The sequence below is a fragment of the Oncorhynchus mykiss genome, chromosome 13 (assembly GCF_057628025.1).
Source record: "Oncorhynchus mykiss isolate SJ-2025 chromosome 13, ASM5762802v1, whole genome shotgun sequence".
NCBI classification, from domain to species: Eukaryota; Metazoa; Chordata; class Actinopteri; order Salmoniformes; family Salmonidae; genus Oncorhynchus; species Oncorhynchus mykiss.
In genome coordinates, this window is record NC_143034.1 from 84736959 (window position 1) to 84758319 (window position 21361).

Here is a 21361-nt window from a genome sequence, read left to right on the forward strand (position 1 = left end):
AGCCGACTCATAGAGAGAGGAGCCGGAGCATAGAGAGAGGAACCGGGGCACAGAGAGTGGAGCCAGAGCATAGAGTGAGGAGCAGAGAGAGGAGCCGGGGCATAGAGAGAGGAGCATAGAGAGAGGAGCCGGGGCATAGAGAGAGGAACCTGGGCATAGAGAGAGGAGCCGGGGCATAGAGAGAGGAGCCGGAGCATAGAGAGAGGAGCCTAGAGAGAGGAGCCAGGGCATAGGGAGAGGAGCCAGGGCATAGGGAGAGGAGCCGGGGCATAGGGAGAGGAGCATAGAGAGAGGAGCCTGGGCATAGAGAGAGGAGCCTGGGCATAGAGAGAGGAGCCTGGGCGTAGAGAGAGGAGCCTGGGCGTAGAGAGAGGAGCCTGGGCGTAGAGAGAGGAGCATAGAGAGAGGAGCCGGGGCATAGAGAGAGGAGCATAGAGCATAGAGTGAGGAGCAGAGAGAGGAGCCGGGGCTTAGAGAGAGGAGCCGGGGCGTAGAGAGAGGAGCCGGAGCATAGAGAGAGGAGCCGGGGCATAGAGAGAGGAGCCGACTCATAGAGAGAGGAACCGGAGCATAGAGAGAGGAGCATAGAGAGAGGAGCCGGGCTATAGAGGGAGGAGCCGGGCTATAGAGGGAGGAGCCGGGCTATAGAGGGAGGAGCCGGGCTATAGAGGGAGGAGCCGGGCTATAGAGGGAGGAGCCGGGCTATAGAGGGAGGAGCCGGGGCACAGAGAGTGGAGCCAGAGCATAGAGTGAGGAGCAGAGAGAGGAGCTGGGGCATAGAGAGAGGAGCATAGAGAGAGGAGCCGGAGCATAGAGAGAGGAACCGGGGCACAGAGAGTGGAGCCAGAGCATAGAGTGAGGAGCAGAGAGAGGAGCCGGGGCATAGAGAGAGGAGCATAGAGAGAGGAGCCGGGGCATAGAGAGAGGAACCTGGGCATAGAGAGAGGAGCCGGGGCATAGAGAGAGGAGCCGGAGCATAGAGAGAGGAGCCTAGAGAGAGGAGCCAGGGCATAGGGAGAGGAGCCAGGGCATAGGGAGAGGAGCCGGGGCATAGGGAGAGGAGCATAGAGAGAGGAGCCAGGGCATAGAGAGAGGAGCCAGGGCATAGAGAGAGGAGCCTGGGCGTAGAGAGAGGAGCCTGGGCGTAGAGAGAGGAGCCTGGGCGTAGAGAGAGGAGCATAGAGAGAGGAGCCTGGGCATAGAGAGAGGAGCCTGGGCATAGAGAGAGGAGCCTGTGCGTAGAGAGAGGAGCCTGGGCGTAGAGAGAGGAGCCTGGGCGTAGAGAGAGGAGCATAGAGAGAGGAGCCGGGGCGTAGAGAGAGGAGCCGGGGCATAGAGAGAGGAGCCGGAGCATAGAGAGAGGAGCCGGAGCATAGAGAGAGGAGCCGGAGCATAGAGAGAGGAGCCGGGGCATAGAGAGAGGAGCCGGGGCATAGAGAGAGGACCCGGGGCATAGAGAGAGGACCCGGGGCATAGAGAGAGGACCCGGGGCATAGAGAGAGGAGCCGGGGCATAGAGAGAGGAGCCGGGGCATAGAGAGAGGAGCATAGAGAGAGGAGCCGACTCATAGAGAGAGGAGCCGACTCATAGAGAGAGGAGCCGACTCATAGAGAGAGGAGCCGACTCATAGAGAGAGGAGCCGGAGCATAGAGAGAGGAGCCTAGAGAGAGGAGCCAGGGCATAGGGAGAGGAGCCAGGGCATAGGGAGAGGAGCCAGGGCATAGGGAGAGGAGCCGGGGCAGAGGGAGAGGAGCCAGGGCATAGAGAGAGGAGCATAGAGAGAGGAGCGGGGATAGAGCGAGGAGCATAGAGAGAGGAGCATAGAGGGAAGAGCATAGAGAGAGGAGCATAGAGGGAAGAGCATAGAGAGAGGAGCATAGAGGGAAGAGCATAGAGAGAGGAGCCGGGGCACAGAGAGAGGAGCCGGGCTATAGAGAGAGGAGCCGGGCTATAGAGAGAGGAGCCGGGGCATAGAGCGAGGAGCATAGAGAGAGTAGCCGACTCATAGAGAGAGGAGCCGACTCATAGAGAGAGGAGCCGACTCATAGAGAGAGGAGCCGGAGCATAGAGAGAGGAGCATAGAGAGAGGAGCCGGGCTATAGAGGGAGGAGCCGGGCTATAGAGGGAGGAGCCGGGCTATAGAGGGAGGAGCCGGGCTATAGAGGGAGGAGCCGGGCTATAGAGGGAGGAGCCGGGGCACAGAGAGTGGAGCCAGAGCATAGAGTGAGGAGCAGAGAGAGGAGCCGGGGCATAGAGAGAGGAGCCGGGGCATAGAGAGAGGAGCCGGGGCATAGAGAGAGGAGCCGGGGCATAGAGAGAGGAGCCGGGGCATAGAGAGAGGAGCCGGGGCATAGAGAGAGGAGCTGGGGCATAGAGAGAGGAGCCGGGGCATAGAGAGAGGAGCCGGGGCATAGAGAGAGGAGCCGGGGCATAGAGAGAGGAGCATAGAGAGAGGAGCCGACTCATAGAGAGAGGAGCCGACTCATAGAGAGAGGAGCCGACTCATAGAGAGAGGAGCCGGAGCATAGAGAGAGGAACCGGGGCACAGAGAGTGGAGCCAGAGCATAGAGTGAGGAGCAGAGAGAGGAGCCGGGGCATAGAGAGAGGAGCATAGAGAGAGGAGCCGGGGCATAGAGAGAGGAACCTGGGCATAGAGAGAGGAGCCGGGGCATAGAGAGAGGAGCCGGAGCATAGAGAGAGGAGCCTAGAGAGAGGAGCCAGGGCATAGGGAGAGGAGCCAGGGCATAGGGAGAGGAGCCGGGGCATAGGGAGAGGAGCATAGAGAGAGGAGCCTGGGCATAGAGAGAGGAGCCTGGGCATAGAGAGAGGAGCCTGGGCGTAGAGAGAGGAGCCTGGGCGTAGAGAGAGGAGCCTGGGCGTAGAGAGAGGAGCATAGAGAGAGGAGCCGGGGCATAGAGAGAGGAGCATAGAGCATAGAGTGAGGAGCAGAGAGAGGAGCCGGGGCTTAGAGAGAGGAGCCGGGGCGTAGAGAGAGGAGCCGGAGCATAGAGAGAGGAGCCGGAGCATAGAGAGAGGAGCCGGGGCATAGAGAGAGGAGCCGGGGCATAGAGAGAGGAGCCGGGGCATAGAGAGAGGAGCCGGGGCATAGAGAGAGGAGCCGGGGCATAGAGAGAGGAGCCGGGGCATAGAGAGAGGAGCCGGGGCATAGAGAGAGGAGCCGGGGCATAGAGAGAGGAGCCGGGGCATAGAGAGAGGAGCCGACTCATAGAGAGAGGAGCCGACTCATAGAGAGAGGAGCCGGAGCATAGAGGGAGGAGCTGGGCTATAGAGGGAGGAGCCGGGCTATAGAGGGAGGAGCCGGGCTATAGAGGGAGGAGCCGGGCTATAGAGGGAGGAGCCGGGCTATAGAGGGAGGAGCCGGGGCACAGAGAGTGGAGCCAGAGCATAGAGTGAGGAGCAGAGAGAGAGGAGCCGGAGCATAGAGAGAGGAGCCGGGGCACAGAGAGTGGAGCCAGAGCGTAGAGTGAGGAGCAGAGAGAGGAGCCGGGGCATAGAGAGAGGAGCATAGAGAGAGGAGCCGGGGCATAGAGAGAGGAACCTGGGCATAGAGAGAGGAGCCGGGGCATAGAGAGAGGAGCCGGAGCATAGAGAGAGGAGCCTAGAGAGAGGAGCCAGGGCATAGGGAGAGGAGCCAGGGCATAGGGAGAGGAGCCAGGGCATAGGGAGAGGAGCCGGGGCATAGGGAGAGGAGCATAGAGAGAGGAGCCAGGGCATAGAGAGAGGAGCCTGGGCATAGAGAGAGGAGCCTGGGGGTAGAGAGAGGAGCCTGGGCGTAGAGAGAGGAGCATAGAGAGAGGAGCCGGGGCATAGAGAGAGGAGCATAGAGCATAGAGTGAGGAGCAAAGAGAGGAGCCGGGGCATAGAGAGAGGAGCCGGGCTATAGAGAGAGGAGCCGGGCTATAGAGAGAGGAGCCGGGGCACAGAGAGTGGAGCCAGAGCATAGAGTGAGGAGCAGAGAGAGGAACCGGGGCATAGAGAGAGGGGCATAGAGAGAGGAGCCGGAGCATAGAGAGAGGAGCCGGGGCACAGAGAGTGGAGCCAGAGCATAGAGTGAGGAGCAGAGAGAGGAGCCGGGGCATAGAGAGAGGAGCATAGAGAGATTAGCCGGGGCATAGAGAGAGGAACCTGGGCATAGAGAAAGGAGCCGGAGCATAGAGAGAGGAGCCTAGAGAGAGGAGCCAGGGCATAGGGAGAGGAGCCAGGGCATAGGGAGAGGAGCCGGGGCATAGGGAGAGGAGCATAGAGAGAGGAGCCAGGGCATAGAGAGAGGAGCCTGGGCGTAGAGAGAGGAGCCTGGGCGTAGAGAGAGGAGCCTGGGCGTAGAGAGAGGAGCCTGGGCGTAGAGAGAGGAGCATAGAGAGAGGAGCCGGGGCATAGAGAGAGGAGCATAGAGCATAGAGTGAGGAGCAGAGAGAGGAGCCGGGGCATAGAGAGAGGAGCCGGGCTATAGAGGGAGGAGCCGGGCTATAGAGAGAGGAGCCGGGGCACAGAGAGTGGAGCCAGAGCATAGAGTGAGGAGCAGAGAGAGGACCCGGGGCATAGAGAGAGGAGCATAGAGAGAGGAGCCGGGGCACAGAGAGTGGAGCCAGAGCATAGAGTGAGGAGCAGAGAGAGGAGCCGGGGCATAGAGAGAGGAGCATAGAGAGAGGAGCCGGGGCATAGAGAGAGGAACCTGGGCATAGAGAGAGGAGCCGGAGCATAGAGAGAGGAGCCTAGAGAGAGGAGCCAGGGCATAGGGAGAGGAGCCAGGGCATAGGGAGAGGTGCCAGGGCATAGGGCGAGGAGCCGGGGCATAGGGAGAGGAGCATAGAGAGAGGAGCCTGGGCATAGAGAGAGGAGCCTGGGCTTAGAGAGAGGAGCCTGGGCGTAGAGAGAGGAGCCACGGCGTAGAGAGAGGAGCCTGGGCGTAGAGAGAGGAGCATAGAGAGAGGAGCCGGGGCATAGAGAGAGGAGCCGGGGCATAGAGAGAGGAGCATAGAGAGAGGAGCCGGGGCATAGAGAGAGGAGCCTGGGCATAGAGAGAGGAGCCGGGGCGTATAGAGGAGCCTGGGCATAGAGAGAGGGGCATAGAGAGAGGAGCCAGGCTATAGAGAGGGGAGCCGGGGCACAGAGAGTGGAGCCAGAGCATAGAGAGAGGAGCATGGAGAGAGGAGCCGGGGCATAGAGAGAGGAGCCGTAGCATAGAGAGAGGAGCCTAGAGAGAGGAGCCAGGGCATAGGGAGAGGAGCCAGGGCATAGGGAGAGGAGCCGGGGCATAGGGAGAGGAGCCGGGGCATAGGGAGAGGAGCCGGGGCGTAGGGAGAGGAACCTGGGCGTAGATAGAGGAGCCTGGGCGTAGAGAGAGGAGCCTGGGCGTAGAGAGAGGAGCCTGGGCGTAGAGAGAGGAGCCGGAGCATGGAGAGAGGAGCATGGAGAGAGGAGCATGGAGAGATGAGCTGGGGCATAGAGAGATGAGCCGGGGCATAGAGAGAAGAGCATGGAGAGAGGAGCCGGGGCATAGAGAGATGAGCATAGAGAGAGGAGCCGGGCTATAGAGAGTGGAGCCAGAGCATAGAGTGAGGAGCAGAGAGAGGAGCCGGGGCATAGAGAGAGGAGCATAGAGAGAGCAGCCGGGGCACAGAGAGTGGAGCCAGAGCATAGAGTGAGAAGCAGAGAGAGGAGCCGGGGCATAGAGAGAGGAGCATAGAGAGAGGAGCCGGGGCATAGAGAGAGGAACCTGGGCATAGAGAGAGGTGCCGGGGCATAGAGAGAGGAGCCGGAGCATAGAGAGAGGAGCCTAGAGAGAGGAGCCAGGGCATAGGGAGAGGAGCCAGGGCATAGGGAGAGGAGCCGGGGCATAGGGAGAGGAGCATAGAGAGAGGAGCCTGGGCATAGAGAGAGGAGCCTGGGCATAGAGAGAGGAGCCTGGGCGTAGAGAGAGGAGCCTGGGCGTAGAGAGAGGAGCCTGGGCGTAGAGAGAGGAGCATAGAGAGAGGAGCCGGGGCATAGAGAGAGGAGCATAGAGAGAGGAGCCGGGGCATAGAGAGAGGAACCTGGGCATAGAGAGAGGAGCCGGGGCATAGAGAGAGGAGCCGGAGCATAGAGAGAGGAGCCTAGAGAGAGGAGCCAGGGCATAGGGAGAGGAGCCGGGGCATAGGGAGAGGAGCCAGGGCATAGGGAGAGGAGCCAGGGCATAGGGAGAGGAGCCGGGGCATAGGGAGAGGAGCATAGAGAGAGGAGCCTGGGCATAGAGAGAGGAGCCTGGGCATAGAGAGAGGAGCCTGGGCGTAGAGAGAGGAGCCTGGGCGTAGAGAGAGGAGCCTGGGCGTAGAGAGAGGAGCATAGAGAGAGGAGCCGGGGCATAGAGAGAGGAGCATAGAGAGAGGAGCCGGGGCATAGAGAGAGGAGCCTGGGCATAGAGAGAGGAGCCGGGGCGTATAGAGGAGCCTAGGCATAGAGAGAGGGGCATAGAGAGAGGAGCCAGGCTATAGAGAGGGGAGCCGGGGCACAGAGAGTGGAGCCAGAGCATAGAGAGCGGAGCGTGGAGAGAGGAGCCGGGGCATAGAGAGAGGAGCAGACTCATAGAGAGAGGAGCCGGGGCATAGAGAGAGGAGCCGGGGCATAGAGAGAGTAGCAGACTCATAGAGAGATGAGCCGGGGCATAGAGAGAGGAGCCGTAGCATAGAGAGAGGAGCCTAGAGAGAGTAGCCAGGGCATAGGGAGAGGAGCCAGGGCATAGGGAGAGGAGCCGGGGCATAGGGAGAGGAGCCGGGGCATAGGGAGAGGAGCCGGGGCATAGGGAGAGGAGCCGGGGCGTAGGGAGAAGAACCTGGGCGTAGAGAGAGGAGCCTGGGCGTAGAGAGAGGAGCCTGGGCGTAGAGAGAGGAGCCTGGGCGTAGAGAGAGGAGCCTGGGCGTAGAGAGAGGTGCCTGGAGAGAGGAGCATGGAGAGAGGAGCCGGGGCATAGAGAGAGGAGCTGGGGCATAGAGAGAGGAGCCGGGGCATAGAGAGAGGAGCCGGGGCATAGAGAGAGGAGCCGGGGCATAGAGAGAGGAGCCGGGGCATAGAGAGAAGAGCATGGAGAGAGGAGCCGGGGCATAGAGAGATGAGCATAGAGAGAGGAGCCGGGCTATAGAGAGAGGAGCCGGGCTATAGAGAGGGGAGCCGGGCTATAGAGAGGGGAGCCTGGCTATTGAGAGAGAGGAGCCGGAGCATGGAGAGAGGAGCATGGAGAGAGGAGCCGGGGCATAGAGAGATGAGCCGGTGCATAGAGAGAGGAGCCGGGGCACAGAGAGTGGAGCCAGAGCATAGAGTGAGGAGCAGAGAGAAGAGCCGGGGCATAGAGAGAGGAGCATAGAGAGAGGAGCCGGGGCATAGAGAGAGGAACCTGGGCATAGAGAGAGGAGCCGGGGCATAGAGAGAGGAGCCGGGGCATAGAGAGAGGAGCCGGAGCATAGAGAGAGGAGCCTAGAGAGAGGAGCCAGGGCATAGGGAGAGGAGCCAGGGCATAGGGAGAGGAGCCAGGGCATAGGGAGAGGAGCCGGGGCATAGGGAGAGGAGCATAGAGAGAGGAGCCAGGGCATAGAGAGAGGAGCATAGAGAGAGGAGCGGGGATAGAGCGAGGAGCATAGAGAGAGGAGCATAGAGGGAAGAGCATAGAGAGAGGAGCCGGGGCACAGAGAGAGGAGCCGGGCTATAGAGAGAGGAGCCGGGCTATAGAGAGAGGAGCCGGGCTATAGAGAGAGGAGCCGGGCTATAGAGAGAGGAGCCGGGGCATAGAGCGAGGAGCATAGAGAGAGTAGCCGGAGCATAGAGAGAGGAGCAGACTCGTATAGAGAGGAGCCGGGGCATAGAGAGAGGAGCCGGGGCATAGAGAGAGGAGCATAGAGAGAGGAGCCGACTCATAGAGAGAGGAGCCGACTCATAGAGAGAGGAGCCGACTCATAGAGAGAGGAGCCGGAGCATAGAGAGAGGAGCATAGAGAGAGGAGCCGGGGCACAGAGAGAGGAGCCGGGCTATAGAGAGAGGAGCCGGGCTATAGAGAGAGGAGCCGGGCTATAGAGGGAGGAGCCGGGCTATAGAGGGAGGAGCCGGGCTATAGAGGGAGGAGCCGGGGCACAGAGAGTGGAGCCAGAGCATAGAGTGAGGAGCAGAGAGAGGAGCTGGGGCATAGAGAGAGGAGCATAGAGAGAGGAGCCGGAGCATAGAGAGAGGAGCCGGGGCACAGAGAGTGGAGCCAGAGCATAGAGTGAGGAGCAGAGAGAGGAGCCGGGGCATAGAGAGAGGAGCATAGAGAGAGGAGCCGGGGCATAGAGAGAGGAACCTGGGCATAGAGAAAGGAGCCGGGGCATAGAGAGAGGAGCCGGAGCATAGAGAGAGGAGCCTAGAGAGAGGAGCCAGGGCATAGGGAGAGGAGCCAGGGCATAGGGAGAGGAGCCAGGGCATAGGTAGAGGAGCCGGGGCATAGGGAGAGGAGCATAGAGAGAGGAGCCAGGGCATAGAGAGAGGAGCCTGGGCATAGAGAGAGGAGCCTGGGCGTAGAGAGAGGAGCCTGGGCGTAGAGAGAGGAGCCTGGGCGTAGAGAGAGGAGCATAGAGAGAGGAGCCGGGGCATAGAGAGAGGAGCATAGAGCATAGAGTGAGGAGCAGAGAGAGGAGCCGGGGCAAAGAGAGAGTAGCATAGAGAGAGGAGCCGGGGCATAGAGAGAGGAGCCTGGGCGTAGAGAGAGGAGCCTGGGCGTAGAGAGAGGAGCCTGGGCGTAGAGAGAGGAGCATAGAGAGAGGAGCCGGGGCATAGAGAGAGGAGCATAGAGCATAGAGTGAGGAGCAGAGAGAGGAGCCGGGGCAAAGAGAGAGGAGCATAGAGAGAGGAGCCGGGGCATAGAGAAAAGAACCTGGGCATAGAGAGAGGAGCCGGAGCATAGAGAGAGGAGCCTAGAGAGAGGAGCCAGGGCATAGGGAGAGGAGCCAGGGCATAGGGAGAGGAGCCAGGGCATAGGGAGAGGAGCCGGGGCATAGAGAGAGGAGCCAGGGCATAGAGAGAGGAGCCAGGGCATAGAGAGAGGAGCCTGGGCATAGAGAGAGGAGCCTGGGCGTAGAGAGAGGAGCCTGGGCGTAGAGAGAGGAGCCTGGGCGTAGAGAGAGGAGCATAGAGAGAGGAGCCGGGGCATAGAGAGAGGAGCATAGAGAGTGGAGCCGGGGCATAGAGAGAGGAGCCTGGGCATAGAGAGAGGAGCCGGGGCGTATAGAAGAGCCTGGGCATAGAGAGAGGGGCATAGAGAGAGGAGCCAGGCTATAGAGAGGGGAGCCGGGGCACAGAGAGTGGAGCCAGAGCATAGAGAGAGGAGCATGGAGAGAGGAGCCGGGGCATAGAGAGAGTAGCAGACTCATAGAGAGAGGAGCCGGGGCATAGAGATAGGAGCCGTAGCATAGAGAGAGGAGCCTAGAGAGAGGAGCCAGGGCATAGGGAGAGGAGCCAGGGCATAGGGAGAGGAGCCGGGGCATAGGGAGAGGAGCCAGGGCATAGGGAGAGGAGCCGGGGCGTAGGGAGAGGAGCCTGGGCGTAGAGAGAGGAGCCTGGGCGTAGAGAGAGGAGCCTGGGCGTAGAGAGAGGAGCCTGGGCGTAGAGAGGGGAGCCGGGCTATAGAGAGGGGAGCCGGGCTATAGAGAGGGGAGCCGGGCTATAGAGAGAGGAGCCGGAGCATGGAGAGAGGAGCATGGACAGAGGAGCATGGAGAGAGGAGCCGGGGCATAGAGAGATGAGCCGGGGCATAGAGAGAGGAGCCGGGGCATAGAGAGAGGAGCCGGGGCATAGAGAGAGGAGCCGGGGCATAGAGAGAAGAGCATGGAGAGAGGAGCCGGGGCATAGAGAGATGAGCATAGAGAGAGGAGCCGGGCTATAGAGAGGGGAGCCGGGCTATGGAGAGGGGAGCCGGGCTATGGAGAGGGGAGCCGGGCTATAGAGAGGGGAGCCTGGCTATGGAGAGAGGAGCATGGAGAGAGGAGCATGGAGAGATGAGCCGGGGCATAGAGAGATGAGCCGGTGCATAGAGAGAGGAGCCGGGGCATAGAGAGAGGAGCCGGTGCATAGAGAGAAGAGCATGGAGATAGGAGCCGGGGCATAGAGAGATGAGCATAGAGAGAGGAGCCGGGCTATAGAGAGGGGAGCCGGGCTATAGAGAGGGGAGCCGGGCTATAGAGAGGGGAACCGGGCTATAGAGAGGGGAGCCGGGCTATAGAGAGAGGAGCCGGAGCATGGAGAGAGGAGCATGGAGAGAGGAGCCGGTGCATAGAGAGAGGAGCATGGAGAGAGGAGCCGGGGCATAGAGAGAGGAGCCGGGGCATAGAGAGAGGAGCCGGGGCATAGAGAGAGGAGCCGGGGCATAGAGAGAGGAGCATGGAGAGAGGAGCCGGTGCATAGAGAGAGGAGCATGGAGAGAGGAGCCGGGGCATAGAGCGAGGAGCTGGGGCACAGAGAGAGTAGCCGGAGCATAGAGAGAGGAGCATAGAGAGAGGAGCATAGAGAGAGGAGCCGGGGCATAGAGCAAGGAGCATAGAGAGAGGAGCAGACTCGTATAGAGAGGAGCCGGGGCACAGAGAGAGGAGCCGGGGCATAGAGAGAGGAGCCGGGGCATAGAGAGAGGAGCCGGGGCATAGAGAGAGGAGCCGGAGCATAGAGAGAGTAGCCAGGGCATAGAGCGAGGAGCATAGAGACAGGAGCATAGAGAGAGGAGCCGGGACATAGAGCGAGGAGCATAGAGAGAGGAGCAGACTCGTATAGAGAGGAGCCGGGGCACAGAGAGAGGAGCCGGGGCATAGAGAGAGGAGCCGGGGCATAGAGAGAGGAGCATAGAGAGGAGCCGGGGCATAGAGAGAGGAGTATAGAGAGAGGAGCCGGAGCATAGAGAGAGGGGCATAGAGAGAGGAGCATAAAGCGAGGAGCAGACTTGTATAGTGAGGAGCCGGGGCACAGAGAGAGGAGCCGGGGCACAGAGAGAGGAGCCGGGGCACAGAGAGAGGAGCCGGGGCACAGAGAGAGGAGCCGGGCTATAGAGAGAGGAGCCGGGCTATAGAGAGAGGAGCCGGGGCATAGAGCGAGGAGCATAGAGAGAGTAGCCGGAGCATAGAGAGAGGAGCATAGAGAGAGAAGCAGACTCGTATAGAGAGGAGCCGGGGCATAGAGAGAGGAGCCTGGGCATAGAGAGAGGAGCATAGAGAGAGGAGCGGGGATAGAGCGAGGAGCATAGAGAGAGGAGCATAGAGGGAAGAGCATAGAGAGAGGAGCCGGGTCACAGAGAGAGGAGCCGGGCTATAGAGAGAGGAGCCGGGCTATAGAGAGAGGAGCCGGGGCATAGAGCGAGGAGCATAGAGAGAGTAGCCGGAGCATAGAGAGAGGAGCATAGAGAGAGGAGCAGACTCGTATAGAGAGGAGCCGGGGCATAAAGAGAGGAGCCTGGGCATAGAGAGAGGAGCATAGAGAGAGGAGCGGGGATAGAGCGAGGAGCATAGAGAGAGGAGCATAGAGGGAAGAGCATAGAGAGAGGAGCCGGGGCACAGAGAGAGGAGCCGGGCTATAGAGAGAGGAGCCGGGCTATAGAGAGAGGAGCCGGGGCATAGAGCGAGGAGCATAGAGAGAGTAGCCGGAGCATAGAGAGAGGAGCAGCCTCGTATAGAGAGGAGCCGGGGCATAGAGAGAGGAGCCTGGGCATAGAGATTGGAGCATAGAGAGAGGAGCGGGGCATAGAGCGAGGAGCATAGAGAGAGGAGCATAGAGAGAAGAGCATAGAGAGAAGAGCCGGGGCATAGAGCGAGGAGCCGGGGCATAGAGAGAGGAGCATAGAGAGAGGAGCCGGGGCATAGAGCGAGGAGCATAGAGAGTAGCCGGAGCATAGAGAGAGGAGCATAGAGAGAGGAGCCGGGGCATAGAGAGAGGAGCCGGGGCACAGAGAGAGGAGCACAGAGAGAGGAGCGTAGAGAGAGGAGCAGACTCGATATAGAGAGGAGCCAGAACATGGAGAGAGGAGCCGGGGCGTAGACAGAGGAGCCGGGGCATAGAGAGAGGAGCCGGGGCATAGAGAGAGGAGCTGGAGCATAGAGAGAGGAGCTGGACCATAGAGAGAGGAGCTGGAGCATAGAGAGAGGAGCCGGGGCATAGAGAGAGGGGCCGGGGCATAGAGAGAGGAGCCGGGGCATAGAGAGAGGAGCCGGGGCATAGAGAGAGGAGCCGGGGCATAGAGAGAGGAGCATAGAGAGAGGAGCCGACTCATAGAGAGAGGAGCCGACTCATAGAGAGAGGAGCCGGAGCATAGAGAGAGGAGCCGGGGCATAGAGAGAGGTGCATAGAGAGAGGAGCCGGGCTATAGAGGGAGGAGCCGGGCTATAGAGGGAGGAGCCGGGCTATAGAGGGAGGAGCCGGGCTATAGAGGGAGGAGCCGGGCTATAGAGGGAGGAGCCGGGCTATAGAGGGAGGAGCCGGGCTATAGAGGGAGGAGCCGGGCTATAGAGAGAGGAGCCGGGGCACAGAGAGTGGAGCCAGAGCATAGAGTGAGGAGCAGAGAGAGGAGCCGGGGCATAGAGAGAGGAGCATAGAGAGAGGAGCCGGAGCATAGAGAGAGGAGCCGGGGCACAGAGAGTGGAGCCAGAGCATAGAGTGAGGAGCAGAGAGAGGAGCCGGGGCATAGAGAGAGGAGCATAGAGAGAGGAGCCGGGGCATAGAGAGAGGAACCTGGGCATAGAGAGAGGAGCCGGGGCATAGAGAGAGGAGCCGGAGCATAGAGAGAGGAGCCTAGAGAGAGGAGCCAGGGCATAGGGAGAGGAGCCAGGGCATAGAGAGAGATGCAGAGAGAGAGGAGAGGAGCAGAGACACACACCACACAGTTTATTTGAGATCAACGTCCTTCTGCCTGCCTGTCCAGCCAAGGTAACCACGGTGAGAACAGAACTGTCTGACGCACCGTTCTGTCATCACACCAGAGATGGGCCTTGACACGGTTAGTTGGTTGTGTCAGTGTTGTCTTTATGTTGCAACAATGTTGCTGTGCAAAGGCTTTGACCAGACGGAGTTGTCTCACTGACCTTTACCCATCCTCAACACCTGATTGGCTGATGTAAATGATGTGGTAAAGGGCTGGATAGGACGGAGGTACTGGTGCAGCCCTCTTTATTGACCTATCGAAGGCTTTCCATACTGCAGACCAAAGATCTAAGATAGTCTGCAGTCGTTCTGGATCGGGTCTCATTTTATTGGTAAATCAGGTTTCCGGGTCGAGAGCTTCCTTAGTGTTCAAATCACTAAGGACTTAAAGTTCCCGGAGTGTTCCTTAAAGTTCCCGGAGTGTTCCTCCTTTGAGTCCGGAGTGTTCCTTAAAGTTCCCGGAGTGTTCCTTAAAGTTCCCGGAGTGTTCCTTAAAGTTCCCGGAGTGTTCCTTAAAGTTCCCGGAGTGTTCCTTAAAGTTCCCGGAGTGTTCCTTAAAGTTCCCGGAGTGTTCCTTAAAGGGTCCCGGAGTGTTCCTCCTTTGAGTCCGGAGTATTCCTTAAAGTTCCCGGAGTGTTCCTTAAAGTTCCCGGAGTGTTCCTTAAAGTTCCCGGAGTGTTCCTTAAAGTTCCCGGAGTGTTCCTTAAAGTTCCCGGAGTGTTCCTTAAAGTTCCCGGAGTGTTCCTTAAAGTTCCCGGAGTGTTCCTTAAAGTTCCCGGAGTGTTCCTTAAAGTTTCCGTAGTGTTCCTTAAAGTTCCCGGAGTGTTCCTCCTTTGAGTCCGGAGTATTCCTCCTTTGAGTCCGGAGTATTCCTCCTTTGAGTCCGGAGTAATTCCTCCTTTGAGTCCGGAGTAATTCCTCCTTTGAGGTCCGGAGTATTCCTCCTTTGAGTCCCGGAGTATTCCTCCTTTGAGTCCGGAGTATTCCTCCTTTGAGTCCGGTGTATTCCTCCTTTGAGTCCCGGAGTATTCCTCCTTTGAGTCCCGGAGTATTCCTCCTTTGAGTTCCCCGGAGTATTCCTCCTTTGAGTCCCGGAGTATTCCTCCTTTGAGTCCCGGAGTATTCCTCCTTTGAGTCCAGTGTATTCCTCCTTTGAGTCCCGGAGTATTCCTCCTTTGAGTCCCGGAGTATTCCTCCTTTGAGTCCCGGAGTATTCCTCCTTTGAGTCCCGGAGTATTCCTCCTTTGAGTCCCGGAGTATTCCTCCTTTGAGTCCCGGAGTATTCCTCCTTTGAGTTCCCCGGAGTATTCCTCCTTTGAGTCCCGGATTATTCCTCCTTTGAGTCCGGAGTATTCCTCCTTTGAGTCCCGGAGTATTCCTCCTTTGAGTTCCCCGGAGTATTCTTCCTTTGAGTTCCCCGGAGTATTCCTCCTTTGAGTTCCCCGGAGTATTCCTCCTTTGAGTCCCGGAGTATTCCTCCTTTGAGTTCCCCCATGAGTATTCCTCCTTTGAGTCCCGGAGTATTCCTCCTTTGAGTTCCCCGGAGTATTCCTCCTTTGAGTTCCCCGGAGTATTCCTCCTTTGAGTCCCGGAGTATTCCTCCTTTGAGTCCCGGAGTATTCCTCCTTTGAGTCCGGAGTATTCCTTTAAAGGAATTGATTTCTCAATGCCAGAAACACATATAATAGTAACTTAGAGCACCCCAAGAAAACATTCCCAAATTTACAAATTCTTAAATCAATTCTTATAAAGTTATTCTAGAAGTTGGGCTTGATTTTTTTTTTTCTACAAATCTGTTTGAATTTCAGAGATCACGTGATCAAAGCCAACCAGCTGTAAACACGTCTACCATGTTGGTATTTAACTGCTGATGATGTCGTAGATAGTACCAGCCTATGGGAAAGAGACGTTTTCAAGGTGTTTATGGTGGCTGTGCGTGGTGCTAATTCGGTCATTCTGTGGCTCTCCGGGGTTGTTTTCTATACAGCCTGCCCGAGTGCTGCCTAAAGGTGTTTGTGGTGGCTGTGCGTGGTGCTAATTCGGTCGTTCTGTTGCTCTCGGGGGTTGTTTTCTATACAGCCCGAGTGCTGCCTAAAGGTGTTTATGGTGGTGCTAATTCGGTTGTTCTGTGGCTCTCGGGGGTTGTTTTCTATACAGCCTGCCAGATTGCTGCCTAAAGGTGTTTATGGTGGTGCTAATTCGGTCGTTCTGTGGCTCTCGGGGGGTTGTTTTCTATACAGCCTGCCAGATTGCTGCCTAAAGGTGTTTATGGTGGTGCTAATTCGGTCGTTCTGTGGCTCTCGGGGGGTTGTTTTCTATACAGCCTGCCAGATTGCTGCCTAAAGGTGTTGGTGCTAATTCGGTCGTTCTGTTGCTCTCGGGGGTTGTTTGCTATACAGCCCGAGTGCTGCCTAAAGGTGTTTATGGTGGCTGTGCGTGGTGCTAATTCGGTCGTTCTGTGGCTCTCGGGGGGTTGTTTTCTATACAGCCCGAGTGCTGCCTAAAGGTGTTTATGGTGGTGCTAATTCGGTCGTTCTGTTGCTCTCGGGGGTTGTTTTCTATACAGCCCGAGTGCTGCCTAAAGGTGTTTGTGGTGGCTGTGCGTGGTGCTAATTCGGTCGTTCTGTTGCTCTCGGGGGTTGTTTTCTATACAGCCCGAGTGCTGCCTAAAGGTGTTTATGGTGGTGCTAATTCGGTTGTTCTGTGGCTCTCGGGGGTTGTTTTCTATACAGCCTGCCAGATTGCTGCCTAAAGGTGTTTATGGTGGTGCTAATTCGGTCGTTCTGTGGCTCTCGGGGGGTTGTTTTCTATACAGCCTGCCAGATTGCTGCCTAAAGGTGTTTATGGTGGTGCTAATTCGGTCGTTCTGTGGCTCTCGGGGGGTTGTTTTCTATACAGCCTGCCAGATTGCTGCCTAAAGGTGTTGGTGCTAATTCGGTCGTTCTGTTGCTCTCGGGGGTTGTTTGCTATACAGCCCGAGTGCTGCCTAAAGGTGTTTATGGTGGCTGTGCGTGGTGCTAATTCGGTCGTTCTGTGGCTCTCGGGGGGTTGTTTTCTATACAGCCCGAGTGCTGCCTAAAGGTGTTTATGGTGGTGCTAATTCGGTCGTTCTGTTGCTCTCGGGGGTTGTTTTCTATACAGCCCGAGTGCTGCCTAAAGGTGTTTATGGTGGCTGTGCGTGGTGCTAATTCGGTCGTTCTGTTGCTCTCGGGGGTTGTTTTCTATACAGCCCGAGTGCTGCCTAAAGGTGTTTATGGTGGCTGTGCGTGGTGCTAATTCGGTCGTTCTGTGGCTCTCGGGGGGTTGTTTTCTATACAGCCCGAGTGCTGCCTAAAGGTGTTTATGGTGGTGCTAATTCGGTCGTTCTGTTGCTCTCGGGGGTTGTTTTCTATACAGCCCGAGTGCTGCCTAAAGGTGTTTATGGTGGCTGTGCGTGGTGCTAATTCGGTCGTTCTGTGGCTCTCGGGGGGTTGTTTTCTATACAGCCCGAGTGCTGCCTAAAGGTGTTTATGGTGGTGCTAATTCGGTCGTTCTGTTGCTCTCGGGGGTTGTTTTCTATACAGCCCGAGTGCTGCCTAAAGGTGTTTATGGTGGCTGTGCGTGGTGCTAATTCGGTCGTTCTGTTGCTCTCGGGGGTTGTTTTCTATACAGCCCGAGTGCTGCCTAAAGGTGTTTATGGTGGTGCTAATTCGGTCGTTCTGTTGCTCTCGGGGGTTGTTTTCTATACAGCCCGAGTGCTGCCTAAACAGAAATGCGATGCTTCGGCCACGGGGATCGGGTGGCATTCCGGAGAAGCAGGGGCCATGCTTTTTTTGGAGCGGTTACGGTCCGTGGGGGTGGGGGGGGGATGTGGGAGGGGAGGGAAGTGTATTTCTGGATCGTAGGATCAATGTGGCTTCTTGTTGAAGAGGCAGCAGATAACGGTAGCTTTCTAGACCTTTCTAGAGCTTTCTAGAGCTGTCTAGACATTTCTAGCGCTTTCTCTCCTCTTTCTCCATTTCTTAATTGGGGGCCATTTTCTTTCTAGCTGACAAAAAACAAAACACTTTGTAGACAGATGTATGTGGACACCCCTTTTCAAATGAGTGGATTATGTTCAGCCACGTCCGTTGCTGACAGGTGTATAAAGTCATGGACTCTATAAAGTGCTGAAAGAGTTCCCCCAGATTAACGAAGTGACGTTCCTTAATCTGTGTTGTATCAGGTGGATCCAGACACTGGTCTCATCCACTACGACTAGTGACGTTAATCTGTGTTGTATCAAGTGGATCCTAGTGACGTTAATCTGTGTTGTATCAGGTGGATCCTAGTGACGTTAATCTGTGTTGTATCAGGTGGATCCTAGTGACGTTCCTTAATCTGTGTTGTATCAGGTGGATCCTAGTGACGTTAATCTGTGTTGTATCAGGTGGATCCTAGTGACGTTAATCTGTGTTGTATCAGGTGGATCCAGACACTGGTCTCATCCACTACGACTAGTGACGTTAATCTGTGTTGTACCAGGTGGATCCTAGTGACGTTCCTTAATCTGTGTTGTATCAGGTGGATCCTAGTGACGTTAATCTGTGTTGTATCAGGTGGATCCTAGTGACGTTAATCTGTGTTGTATCAGGTGGATCCAGACACTGGTCTCATCCACTACGACTAGTGACGTTAATCTGTGTTGTATCAGGTGGATCCAGACACTGGTCTCATCCACTACGACTAGTGACGTTAATCTGTGTTGTATCATGTGGATCCTAGTGACGTTAATCTGTGTTGTATCAGGTGGATCCTAGTGACGTTAATCTGTGTTGTATCAGGTGGATCCTAGTGACGTTAATCTGTGTTGTATCAGGTGAATCCTAGTGACGTTAATCTGTGTTGTATCAGGTGGATCCAGACACTGGTCTCATCAACTACGACCGACTGGAGGAGAACGCCCGGCTGTTCCACCCTAGACTGATCATCGCAGGTAACACACACACATCACCACCACCACCACCATCATCATCATCATCAAATACACACACACCACCACCACCATCATCATCATATACACACACACCACCATCATCATCATCATCATCATCATATACACACACACACACCACCAGCAGGTCCTGTCGCCAGCTGTATGTATCACATTGTGTCCAATCAGACTATAGATCCTCTCTGTTCGGGGACAGAATCTCCTGTTGTATCATTTGGGCCTGGTTTCTCAGACACAGAATCTCCTGTTGACATTGTATCATTTGGGCCTGGTTTCTCAGACACAGAATCTCCTGTTGAAATATCTGGTCCAGGACTTTCCAATGTCATTATCTGTAAAAAAAAAACTTGTGCCATCGTTTGGTGCATCTTTTTGACTAAAAAACATCGAAATCTGTCATTTTCTCAGTTGATGTTGGGAATGGTGCTGAAGATGAGGTTTAAAAAACGAGACCGTTTCCTGTTAATCGTTCCGTCTTCTCTCCAGGTACCAGCTGTTATTCCCGTAACCTCGACTACGCTCGGCTGCGTCGTATCGCCGATGAGAACGGAGCTTTCCTATTGGCCGACATGGCACACATCAGCGGACTGGTGGCGGCCGGGGTCGTCCCGTCTCCGTTCGAGTACTGTGACGTGGTCTCCACGACGACCCACAAGACGCTGCGGGGCTGTCGCTCTGGGGTCATCTTCTACAGAAAGGGTACGGAGAGGAGGGGGGGTATCATGCTGGTCTCTCTCTCTCTGTGGGATTTAGTGTGGGTATCATGCTGGTCTCTCTCTCTGTGGGATTTAGTGTGGGTATCATGCTGGTCTCTCTCTCTGTGGGGTTTAGTGTGTGTCATGCTGGTCTCTCTCTATGGGGTTTAGTGTGTGTATCATGCTGGTCTCTCTCTGTGGGGTTTAGTGTGTGTATCATGCTGGTCTCTCTCTGTGGGGTTTAGTGTGTGTGTATCATGCTGGTCTCTCTCTGTGGGGTTTAGTGTGTGTATCATGCTGGTCTCTCTCTGTGGGGTTTAGTGTGTGTGTATCATGCTGGTCTCTCTCTGTGGGGTTTAGTGTGTGTATCATGCTGGTCTCTCTCTCTGTGGGGTTTAGTGTGGGTATCATGCTGGTCTCTCTCTCTGTGGGGTTTAGTGTGGGTATCATGCTGGTCTCTCTCTCTGTGGGGTTTAGTGTGGGTATCATGCTGGTCTCTCTCTCTGTGGGGTTTAGTGTGTGTATCATGCTGGTCTCTCTCTGTGGGGTTTAGTGTGTGTATCATGCTGGTCTCTCTCTCTCTGTGGGGTTTAGTGTGTATATCATGCTGGTCTCTCTCTCTGTGGGGTTTAGTGTGTGTATCATGTTGGTCTCTCTCTCTGTGGGGTTTAGTGTGTGTATCATGCTGGTCTCCCTCTCTGAGGGGTTTAGTGTGTGTATCATGCTGGTCTCTCTCTGTGGGGTTTAGTGTGTGTATCTTGCTGGTCTTTCTCTGTGTGGGGTTTAGTGTGTGTATCATGCTGGTCTCTCTGTGTGGGGTTTAGTGTGTATCATGCTGGTCTCTCTCTCTCTCTGTGGGGTTTAGTGTGTGTATCATGCTGGTCTCTCTCTCTGTGTGGGGTTTAGTGTGTGTATCATGCTGGTCTCCCTCTCTGTGGGGTTTAGTGTGTGTATCATGCTGGTCTCTCTCTCTGTGGGGTTTAGTGTGTGTATCATGCTGGTCTCTCTCTCTGTGGGGTTTAGTGTGTGTATCATGCTGGTCTCTCTCTGTGTCCCTGTCCTCCAGGAATACGTAGTGTGGACCCGAAGGGAAAGGAGACTCTGTATAATCTGGAGTCTCTCATCAACCAGGCAGTGTTCCCAGGACTACAGGGAGGACCCCACAACCACGCCATCGCAGGTACAGGCACTTCTCTGGACACCTATATCGGCTTTATATACAGGCACCTATACAGACATCTCTAAGGTGGATATTAACTAGGAAACCTCACAACCACACTATGACAGGTAAAGTAGCCAGGACACCTCACTATGACAGGTAAAGTAGCTAGGACACCTCACTATGACAGGTAAAGTAGCTAGGACACCTCACTATGACAGGTAAAGTAGCCATGACAACTCACTATGACAGGTAAAGTAGCCAGGACACCTCACTATGACAGGTAAAGTAGCTAGGACACCTCACTATGACAGGTAAAGTAGCTAGGACAACTCACTACCACACTATGACAGGTAATGTAGCCAGGACACCTCACTATGACAGGTAAAGTAGCCTGGACACCTCACTATGACAGGTAAAGTAGCTAGGACACCTCACTATGACAGGTAAAGTAGCTAGGACACCTCACTATGACAGGTAATGTAGCCAGGACACCTCACTATGACAGGTAAAGTAGCTAGGACACCTCACTATGACAGGTAATGTAGCCAGGACACCTTACTATGACAGGTAAAGTAGCTAGGACACCTCACAACCACACTATGACAGGTAAAGTAGCTAGGACACCTTACTACCACACTATGACAGGTACAGTAGCTAGGACACCTCACTACCACACTATGACAGGTACAGTAGCTAGGACACCTCACTATGACAGGTACAGTAACCAGGACACCTCACTATGACAGGTACAGTAACCAGGACACCTCACTATGACAGGTACAGTAACCAGGACACCTCACTATGACAGGTAAAGTAGCTAGGACACCTCACTATGACAGGTAAAGTAGCTAGGACACCTCACTATGACAGGTAAAGTAGCTAGGACACCTCACTACCACACTATGACAGGTACAGTAGCCAGGACACCTCACTATGACAGGTACAGTAACCAGGACACCTCACTACCACACTATGACAGGTAAAGTAGCTAGGACACCTCACTATGACAGGTACAGTAGCCAGGACACCTCACTATGACAGGTACAGTAGCCAGGACACCTCACTATAACAGGTCAAGTAGCCAGGACACCTCACTATGACAGGTAAAGTAGCCAGGACACCTCACTATGACAGGTACAGTAGCCAGGACACCTCACTATGACAGGTACAGTAGCCAGGACACCTCACTATGACAGGTACAGTAACCAGGACACCTCACTATGACAGGTACAGTAGCCAGGACACCTCACTATGACAGGTACAGTAACCAGGACACCTCAGTGTGTGTGGTGTTCTAATATACAGAGCCTTCGGAAAGTATTCAGACCCCTTGACTTTTTCCACATTTTGTTACGTTACATCCTTATTCTAAAATTGATTTATTTAAAAAAATCCTCTTCAATCTACACACGATGCTCCATAATGACATCACAATACCCCATAATGACATCACGATGCTCCATAATGACGTCACGATACTCCATAATGACATCACGATGCTCCATAATGACATCACAATACCCCATAATGACATCACAATGCTCCATAATGACATCACGATACTCCATAATGACATCACGATGCTCCATAATGACATCACAATACCCCATAATGACATCA

The 21361-nt window shown here is 55.7% G+C and overlaps 1 protein-coding gene across 3 annotated transcripts in view; it reads left to right on the forward strand.

The window, feature by feature from the left end:
• Positions 1-21361, forward strand: part of shmt1 (serine hydroxymethyltransferase 1 (soluble)) — an 88010-nt gene that overhangs the window by 59852 nt on the left and 6797 nt on the right. For all 3 annotated transcript variants that reach the window (XM_090197962.1, XM_090197963.1, XM_090197964.1), the window contains exons 6-8: positions 17785-17866; positions 18371-18583; positions 19646-19759. In XM_090197962.1, coding sequence (XP_090054088.1) covers positions 17785-17866; positions 18371-18583; positions 19646-19759 — 409 coding nt within the window. The remainder of the gene's footprint in view (positions 1-17784; positions 17867-18370; positions 18584-19645; positions 19760-21361) is intronic.